Source organism: Euprymna scolopes, chromosome 30, assembly GCF_053919585.1.
Source record: "Euprymna scolopes isolate OS-2025 chromosome 30, ASM5391958v1, whole genome shotgun sequence".
Taxonomy (NCBI): Eukaryota; Metazoa; Mollusca; class Cephalopoda; order Sepiida; family Sepiolidae; genus Euprymna; species Euprymna scolopes.
The window spans coordinates 73404774-73415808 of NC_136511.1; the positions used below are offsets into that span (position 1 = coordinate 73404774).

At 32.0% G+C, this 11035-nt stretch overlaps 1 protein-coding gene across 1 annotated transcript in view; it reads right to left on the reverse strand.

Annotated features, from left to right (window-relative positions):
- Positions 1-4985: 4985 nt before the first annotated feature.
- The window catches only part of LOC145254523 (solute carrier family 23 member 2-like), a 66667-nt gene continuing 60617 nt past the window's right edge, over positions 4986-11035 (reverse strand). Inside the window, exons 9-10 of the mRNA XM_080113049.1 lie at positions 9004-9099; positions 4986-5438 (exon numbers count right to left, since the gene is read on the reverse strand). Coding sequence (XP_079969175.1) covers positions 5203-5438; positions 9004-9099 — 332 coding nt within the window. The 3' untranslated portion in view covers positions 4986-5202. The remainder of the gene's footprint in view (positions 5439-9003; positions 9100-11035) is intronic.

Here is an 11035-nt window from a genome sequence, read left to right on the forward strand (position 1 = left end):
GTGTGTGCGTATATGCGTGTGTGCGTATATGCGTGTGTGTTTGTGTGTGTGTGTGTGTGTATTTTCACCTTTTTTTAGTTTATAGCTTTTCTTTATTCGTTTTTTATTGTTGACGTGCAGGAATACAAATTATTATTATGAAAAAAATAATAATAATTTCCACCGATCCTTCGGTCTTTCTCAGTGTAGTGATATATATATATATATATATATATATATATATATATATATATATATATATATATATATATATATATATATATACTTTTGGGCGGTAAAGGTGGAACATCTTTCCACCTTCAAAAAATCCTTTTAAATGACCACTGTTACAGGTGTTTGGGGGGTGCTGAAAATCAAAATAACGTTTAAAATGCCAGAAAACAAGTAGTTTCCAAGATATGAAGAAATTGTAGTTTTAAAAAGTGGGGATCACTTTTCTTTATTAATTTAACGTAAAATGAGAACTCGCCCATACAATTACTAATTCCGATTCAGATTGTTTTTATCTCTAAACATTTAACTATACACTTTTTTGTCGATTACCGTAAAATCACATGTAAAATGTGCCGATATTTTCTCTCACGAAAAATAAGCTTGTCGAAGATGATCTATAGATTTTAGTTTCACTGGTATGTTAAAATCAATAAATATTTGTTATTTTAATATTAAAAACAAACAGTGTTAGGTTTTGTTGTAAACAAAATAAAAAATTTAAAAAAAAAACAATTGAAAGAAGCGTTTTTAGCATCGGGAAATAGGCATCATATTTTCCGATTTCGATATCGATTTCAATACCCAAAAAAGTTCCGATTTTCGATTCCGATTCTGATTAATCGTTCCGACATGAGTATAGGTATTAAAAATAGCTGTTATATAGGCCGAAGGGTGCCAAGTTATCTGAATGATTATTATAATGATCGTTTTTGATGTCTAGAAAATATGGATTAAGACGAAAGATATTTTTAAGATAAAAAAATTATGGTAGAAGTATATCAGGAATGTTAAGGGAAGAATGCTAAATCAAACAAGAATATTAGAACATAAATAATGGAGATGATTTTAGTAATGGCATCACTTGATCATAATGCTATATGTACTAAGGACGTAATGAGATAGATTTGGAGTGACGGTCAGTTTAGTTCAGAGTTTAGAGTCAGACGGGAAAAGTCAGACAAATTAAGACGAAAGATATCGTCTCCGCGTTTGGAAGCTCGGAGAAACGCAACTTTAACATAATGTAGAAAGTTACAACGTTTTGCAACTTCGATGGGAAGTCAAGAATAAAGTTATATCAAATATGCAATCTACTGCTGTTTAGTTTCTTTCGGAGGGAGATGAAATTGAATAATGAAAAAATAAAAAAAATGAAGAAACATCAGAGAGAGGTAGGTTATTTTCCTGTGCATTACACAGACTGAATATTTATGAACTAATATATGTGAAACACACACACACATACATACAACAACAGAAGAATATTTTAATCAATAGACCTCCCACACTGTATATATCCCAACGTTAAAAAGATATCTGTTATATAGACTCTGTTTATATACCGCCCATACAACACAACATTACAAATCCATTTTTAGCATATACAAAAATTTTTCTCGCGTTCTTCTCTGATCGCAATATTTATACCAGAGTTCCTTATAGGTAGGAACGCTTCAGGGTGAATAACAATTATATAACATGTTTCATCTTAGATACTTAATTTCACTCGCTTGGTTTGATTCGTGGTATAGGTTTTATAGGCACAAGTTGCCGCAGAGCTGGATCGAACTCGTGACTACTAATTACAATACAAACATCCAAATGACTCCGACACCCTTATCTATCGGTACACAAGCGCACGTGAACGAGTACTTATATCGTGGTTGTTCTGCATTGAGTGGAAAAGGCAAGATAAACGGACAGACAAACATGTTCATATTTTATATATAAATATGAATGAGTTTGAACAATGTTTGATTCTAAGCTTTTTGTTTTATTTTGTTTCTAAAACTGAAAATTTTCAATGCAGAACGCGATGAACGCCATTTTCAAAATTAAAACTATATCAGTATAAAAATTCTGTTGTATTTTGATAAGGTTATGAAACTTCTTTTACATAATATGATATCGATATGGTTGGTATTTACTTTTAATTATACTAAGCCTTTAGTCGCAGTTTAAATTTGATACATCCGGTCTCTTATAGTTTCATAATTCAACTTTAAACAAATTGGATTCACTACAGTTTGCATTCAAACACTTCAATTCACTATAAATTAGGCGCGGCCAAAACGAAAGGAGAGCGTAAGTATTTTTTGACGGAGTCTCTCTTTAAAAATCTACCAAAAGTATTTATTCAATCAATACGAAATCTACACCATATTATTGAATGAAAAATAAAATTTATAATTGTGTACTTTTTTTCATTAACTATATATATATATATATATATATATATATATATATATATATATATAAATAAATATATATATATATATATATATATATATATATATATATATATATATATATATATATATATATATATTGCCTACAACCGGCGTCTTTATTTGTGGGTGCAAATATGTTTTAAATAATTCACCGAAACTGAGCAAAGTATAATGTATTGTGGGGAGAGTATGCATTATTAGATAAAACAAACATAATATGACTGGAAATGTTTTCTCAATCATTAAATCATTTCTCTCCGATAGGCTCATAAGAGTAGTGGTAGATGGACAAAAATCGGAGGCCTGCAATATAAATGCTGGAGTCCCTCAGGGGTCAATCCTGGGCCCAACTCTCTTCCTGATCTACATCAATGACCTCCCTAAACACATACTTAAATCATTCGTTGACATCTATGCTGATGACACGACCATCTACAGCAACACATCAAAGGATGTAAATGACAAAGTTCTCTCTGATTCTCTCTCCTCTGATCTCGAGCGCGTGGTTCAGTGGGGGAAGATGTGGATTGTTACCTTTAATGCCTCCAAAACCAAACTCCTATCCTTACATCATCAACGCTCTGATCCCCATCTGGCATCAATTGTGATGGATGGCTCTCGTCTGGGTGAGGCCCCGTGTTTTAACAGGCTTCTGGGTTTGACCTTTACTCCTGATCTGAGGTGGAACACGTACATCAAGTCTGTTGCCAAGGTCGCTGGAAAGATGGTGGGATCCTTCTACCGCTCCAGAAGATATCTCACTACTGATGCCATTCTCTATCTATATAAAAGCCAATTACGTCCAAGGATGGAATACTGTTGCCATATCTGGGCAGGAGCTGCTAAAAACAGCCTATCCTGCCTTGACAGAGTACGAAATAGACTTCGTGGCTTAGTGGGGGATGCCCTTTTCTCTACCCTGCAACCTCTCACAGAAGAGACGTTACGAGCCTATCCTTGTTTTATCGTTATTTCCATGGCAGGTGCTCGTCTGGGCTCCAATCTCTGGTCCCCCCTCGCCAATCTTTCACGAAAAACACCCGTCTAGCTGAATCCACTGTGAAAAATTTCCCCCACTCTATATCTGTGCCTAAATCAAAACGCGGATTCCATGAACAAAGCTTCTTTCTTAGAACTGCACACCTGTGGAACTCTGTTCCGTCTGCCTGCTTCCCACTGGACTTCAACTTGGATGTCTTCAAGTCCAACGTTAACAAGTTCCTGATGAACCGCCCCCTTAAGTAAACACTTCATCAAATCTCCACACTAACGTAATGTACTTGCAATAACCCTTATCCCTGAGTGGCTTCCGGGCCTTGATAAGTGGTGATCACTGTGTAAAAAAATAAATAAATAAAAAATAAAGCAACTGCGCACGTATCAGATTTTATGGTTGAAAATCCGATTTTGGAATGTGATTTATTTTTCATCTTTTGTGTTTTGAAGTGTGAAATTCGTTGAATATGTTAATAATAATAATTATCTTTCAGATTAGCAAATAAAATGATATATTTTAATTATTTTTTACGAAAAAAGCTACTTTTAAATCTTTGAAAAATAAATTTATGATTTTATTTTAGTGAACCTAATATTGCTAATATACCATTAAATATGAATTTTTTTGGAGAATCGATACCAAAAAGAAAGAATCGATAAATAACTGCGCATTTTACTAAAAATACGATAATTTCTTTCGGTAAGCTCTTGTTTATTCACCCATGGTGGCCCAATGGCCAGCCTCATCGTTGCTTAACTTCGGGGGGTTATGTGGGCAATAAATATATATATATATATATATATATATATATATATATATATATATATATATATATTATTTTATTTGTTTTTGTTTTTGCGATACGTTTAGGATGAATTCAATTATTTATACGCAAGTGCAGTTTTACCTAAATGTGAGTTAGGAATAATTTTTCCTTTGACTAATTTGGTACTTCCGAATAGGGAGCGGCATATATAGTATTTTTAAAAACACATGTCAGTGGATAATTATATTTTAAAAACAATATATATATATATATATATATATATATATATATATATATATATATATATATACATATCGCTTATGAAAAAAAAATAAACCCTTTACTTAATCGTTGTCGTTAAAAATACTTGGCTAAATATCGTTTAAGTTACCTCTAAGCCTCCGTACTTAATTTTCAAGTGTCATAACATTTTGTTGTTTTTGTTTTTTTTAATATTGCTACGCAAATATATAGAGTGATATAAAAAGTTTGAATTATTTGAAATTCAGGTACTTATATTATAATATTTTTGCATGTTCTTATAGCAAATCTTGCTAAATCTTATTTAGACGAAAAAAAATGATTTGTTTCAAAAAACTTTTTTAAAATATATTTTAATGTTTTCGCGATCGAGACAAAATATAGCGGTGTGGTTTGGGAAAAATTTTTAGTCTAAAATTCTATTTAAAATTGTAGAAAAAGTTTTATATTATTCTGTTTTTCATTTGATAAAATTTGGTCTTTTATCTTTATGGAAAAAAAATTTGCTCAAGAATTATAGAATTTAATAGATTTTAATTCGTTTTAAAACAACAACTACTTGTTTATTTGTTAATTTTTCTGATCATGGGTACTGTAAACTATTGATATAACTGTTTTTTCTATGTGCGATTCCGTAATGATTTGTTGTAAGTTAAATCAATCACTTTTTATTGCAGAAAATGGTATTTTGGTTGGAATTAAAGTTTATGGAACTTAATAACAATGGAAATAAATTAACTCGATGAATTGAGTGTTGCTTCTTTTAGCGGGGCCATCTCGCCTTTTGTTAGCAATTCTTCAGAATACGAGGGTAAAAACGGAATATGATTGGTAATATTCTGGTGTTTCTTTAAAAAGTTCCGGATGATTGGAAACTCGTATATGTCATTGTAACTCGCGTTCTGGTGACCCGGGAAGGCATTATCGGCGAAATTCTTTGGTTGTGCCATACCACGTTCTTTTGCTGTACCTAAAAAGGAAAGTAATATATACTTTTTTTTTTTTTTTTGAAATTATATATTTGGTCAACATATTTTTGCGTGTTTGTTTGTTTGTTTTTTTGCTTTGTTTTTTGTTTTTATTGTTTGTTTTTTTGTTTTGTTTTGTTTTGTTTTTTCATAAATGATTCTGACTTCTTGAGCTCAAGAAGATCGTGCCTCAGGATACTTTAGTGGGCATGAAGTCCATTTCATTAGTCGAAGAACTGCGAACTTTTATTCCCGATGCTGACAGCAACAAGACGTTTGCATATGAAGTCGGGGAGCACTAAACTTGTTAACAGTGGTACCTGTACATAAGACACGTCGTTATTTTCATTTCATATATATATATATATATATATATATATATATATATATATATAGTAGCGGCCAAAAATCTGGGACAGTTGTTACAGGAAAAAGGGCTGTCCCTTTCCATATAAATAAGAAGAACATTAGATAAGTGAAAGTCATCATTGTTATCGATATGCCCCCATCATTGTTATATATATATATTCCCTATGCAACACACTTAAGTCTTTTTTCAATTTCTCCAGAACATTCGGGGGGGGGGTAATTACAACTAAACTTACACACATTTAACATATCTCTTATGTTGATACACTGTATTAATTACACTTCGTTATAAAAGATAGAAAAAATTTCTGAGCATTTCAATTTTTTTTTTTTCAATTAAAGTGACTAAAATCGTGGGACAAAGAAAATAAATTTAAAAACAATAACATTGAAACATCAAAATACCAAAATTGGTGGACATACATTTAATATATAGTAAACAAGCCTTTATTTTCTATAACTGCAGCGCACCTTCTCTTGCACGATTGAATGAGATGGCGACATTCATCACGTGAAACTTTCGCCCATTCTTCTTTAAGTTTTAGCCACAAATTTTCAGTATTAATAAAGTTTCTTGCACTCACACGGTTCCCCAAAGTAGATTATAGGTTTTCAATAGGGTTTGAAGAGGCCAATCCAAAACATCCACATTTTGCTCGTTCCAAAATTCCATTACATGCTTAGCCTTGTGGCGGGGGGGGGGCATTATCCTGCATGAAAATACGTTTTTCACACTCAGAATTTCGAAGTATTGGGACAACAAGAATTTCGAAGTATGTCAACAAGTTCTTGTATATTGTTCCATTAACTCCGGTATTTAGACGGACTTCCTCAGAAATCATTCCAAACACCATTACGCTACGCCCCCCCCAAACTTAACCGTTTTCATCGTGCATTTTTTATTAAATATTTCGCCAGCAAACCTCCTTATAAATTTCTTCTCGTCAGATCTATATACGTTAAACTTACTTTCATCAGAAAAAAAAATACATTTCGTCGCTGATCATCTGTCCACACCGAGTATTCTTGAAATCTTTTATAACCTCGCTCCCAACGGTACTTTTCGACAGATTCAAGTCATCATCTATCTTTCGTATTGAATGCTCTTCCCCATGAAGTTTCATAATTGATTTTTTATGGAAGCATCAATTTTAGGTGTCATAATGATGGTGGAACCGGCTGCAGTGACTACAAAGTGACGTAATCGATTCATTTGTCCTTTTCGTACTTAGAAAAGTGGAAAAACTGACTACACAGTTCACAATAAATTATTTTCTTTGCTTTGTGCCACGATTTTGGCCACTTTAATTTATAATTTAAAAAAATTTAAATGCTCATAACTTTTTTCTATCCTTTATAATGAAGTATATCAACATAAGAGATATGTTAAATGCGTGTAAGTTTAGTTGTGATCCCCTCCGAATATTCTGGAGAAGTTGAAAAAGAACTAAATTGTACCAGATTTTTGGCGGCTAATGTATACATATATATATATATATATATATATATATATATATATATATATATATATATATATATATATCCGAAGGTCGTTCTAAAAGTAAAGCCTCCTATTTTTGATAAAAAATTGAAGAGCTACAAAAACGAGAGTAATACCATTAAAACGTGTGACCCTTTTTCTCTGTTTAATTTTTCTACATATTCATCATCATTCCCATTGCATTTTGCCAGCGATGCGGTGATGGATGTGTATGGGCGTCCGGAGCGCACTTTGTTGTACGAGGATCAATCTAAAAGTAAAGTCTCCTATTTTTTCTAATCAAAAAGTTGACGAGCGTTAATTGTACGTGTTTGTAAGTTTGCAAAGCTAATTGGCATTTTGTTTATCGAAGGGAGAAAATGATTTAGTCTATGGAGTGTGTATATGTGCGTAAGTTAAGTAGGCAATGCATGTATACATGAGATGCGTTTATTTAATAAACGCAATATGTATACATGAGATGCCTTTATTTAATTAACGTAAAGTGTTATCGTTTTCTTTCTTTTATGTCAGCATTTTCGACTAACTGGAGAAAGAGTCCTTTTTTATAGACGTTGAATTTTATTTTATAAGCCACGATCGGTTCAAAGCCGTACAAAAACGAATTTCGTCGGCGCACGTATTGGAAGACATACCGTGTTGCTTGGTATTTAAAATTTTTTTTTCTTTTTTGGAGCCTTAGTTGTGCAATAATTTGCTTTTTTTATTATTAAATATAATTGCGAGGCCGGATTTGTGGTGAATAAATATACAGAATTGCAAAACAAGGTAATCATATAAAATAATTTTTAAAACCAGGAAGCGAATAAGGTCGTTTAGTTTAAGTAGAAACTCTCTCTCTCTCTCTCTCTCTCTCTCTCTCTCTCTCTCTCTCTCTCTCTCTCTCTCACTCTCTCTCACTCTCTCTCTCACTCCCACTATCTGGTTAGATAGATTACGTCATCATTATTTGAGGTCATGAAATATTATGCAAACAAATAAACAAAAAGAAAACAAGATCCTCATTTTTGTAGATAGTGGCATAGATAGATAGATAGATAGATAGATAGATAGAAAGATAGATAGATAGATAGATAGATACATACATACATACATACATACATGGAATAGCCTACAACTAATTTAAGACTAGAATAATTACAAAAAGATGACAAAACGGTCCATATTTCTATCTAAAATACCCGACACTAAGTGGAATTTGAAGAGATATACTTCACATTTGAATAAAACGCACTGAACAAACGAACCGTCGAGCATTTTGTTTCTTCTTTTCCATTTTAAATCCAATTACATGCATACATACATACATACATACATGGATATATATATATATATATATATATATATATATATATAGAGAGAGAGAGAGAGAGAGGGATATGGATAGATAGATAGATAGACCGATGCATACATACATACAAACATACAAACAAAGAGAGAGATAAATAGAGAGACGGACAGAAATTATAAAGTCACAAGTCTGACCACCAACTGACCGCTAGATGCAATCTTGTTTTAAATTACTGTAAACGATTCACGGTAAACTTAGTTTTATCTAAAACAAAGTATTCTATTAACAATTTGCAATAATTGTTTTTAATGAATCCTTTCCTACGATTCTTGATTTTTTCCAAGTCAGTCATGACATAAAAAAAAACCCACAGCAATATTGCAAGATGAAAAATCCAATTACTTACCAGGAACTGTATTATCCAGGAATGAAGCCAAAACTGATGACACAAAAATCGGAGTTCCCAAAACGACTTTAATGGATTGGTCGACATCGAAGTTTCCTGTTTAAACATTGTAAAAAACTAAGGAATATTAATTGTCTATCTCTCTCTCTCTCTCTCTCTCTCTCTCTCTCTCTCTCTCTCTCTCTCTCTCTCTCACACACACACACACACACACACACACACATATGCATATATATATATATATGTATATATATATATATATATATATATATATGTATATATATATATATATATATATATATAAAGAGTATACTCTGTATTACTTGTGTTACTTCGGTATAGAGCATTCTTGTATTAACCGCGTAAAGCTTCATTAGTAAATTAACCTCTGGAAAACAATAATCTCAGATTATATATATATATATATATATATATATATATATATATAGTCATGCACATTCCATGGAGTTCCAAAAATTGACTTTTTTTTAAGAGGACACAAAGAAATTTTATATAGATTATCTATAATTTTGTTGATTAACACAAAAATTGAAATCTTCAAGTTTGAAAGAAGCAATATTCGAAAGATATATATATATGTGTGTGTGTGTGTGTGTGTGTGTGTGTGTGTGTGTGTGTGTGTGTGTGTGTGTGTGTATTAAGATATATATATCTTAAAATATATATATTTGCATGTCTGCTACCAAAGGTGCTTAAGCTTTTATGCATTTTTATCCTCATAGCATTAACATGCTAGCTAACACGTCACAGAATAGATCTTGTAATCTTTTTTCTTTTTACACAGGAATCACCACTTATCAAGGCCGCCGCCACTTGAGGATAAGGGTTAATGATAATATAAATAAAGTATATTTGTGTAAAATTTCATAAAAATCGGCCCAGCCGTTTTCGAGTCTATAGGGAACGAAGTTACACACAAAGTTCCTTTATATAATAGTAGATAGATAGATAGATAGATAGATAGATATTTGTCTTTAAAGATATATATATATATATATATATATATATATATATATATATATATATATGAGAATACAAAATGTCGATCAAATTGAAAAGAAAAGTTATAATCAATACATTTAGTACATGAAAATATATAAAACGTTTCACAAGTATTTGCAAAAGGCTAAAATATTAACTTTTTCAAAGATTTTTTAGATACAATATGTAATCTGCCCTTTTGCAAGATCTTTAATCACTGTTTATTTTTACTGCACAGCAGACAGTATCTGCTAAATGTTGGCCTATATGAGATTCCACGACCAAAGAAGAAGTTTGCCACAATGTATCGGGTCTATCCTTTCTGATTTTAGATATTACATGCTGGTAACTTTGTGTCTCTACGTGTAGATTAGTTCATCCATTATATCCAGCATTTTACTGACATCTAAGTGAGTATATATATAACTATTTTATATAGAGCAAACTATCATTGGAGACAGAAGAAAAACAAACATTGCGTATTGTCACTTGAACGTGAAGGGTGATGAATTGGGATTACGTCTATAAGGGATTATTTCAGGAGTTGAATAGCGATATGTGTGTTCGCGTTACATTTTATCTTTTGCGTGTGAGTACAATCAGGGAAGCAAGAAACAGGGAAGCAATTCCAAAGTATAGCAGTTTAAGGGAAGAAACTAAAATAACGACCTCAAGAGTAAAGAGGTGGAATATAAATATAAATTCTCATCAAATTACCAGACCGTCAGTACAATTTGGGTGGCCATTTGGAAATGCTGGACAGTGTATGTCCTCTTCCCAATCAATGCCTGGTGCTACCAGATCAGGCTGTCTGAATATATTGGCTGAGACGAAATGCACCTAACATTGATGCGTTTTGTTTTGTTTTTATTTTACTTCCTTTTGCAAAACTTAATCATGTTCTGCAAAACCAAAGACAAACCCAACAATCCCACCCTTTTCCTTCTTCCCATTTCCCCTTTTTCTTTCAATCTCTCACACTTCCTGACTGGTTTCCTAAATTAAAATGTACCAAACATTGATACTGTAA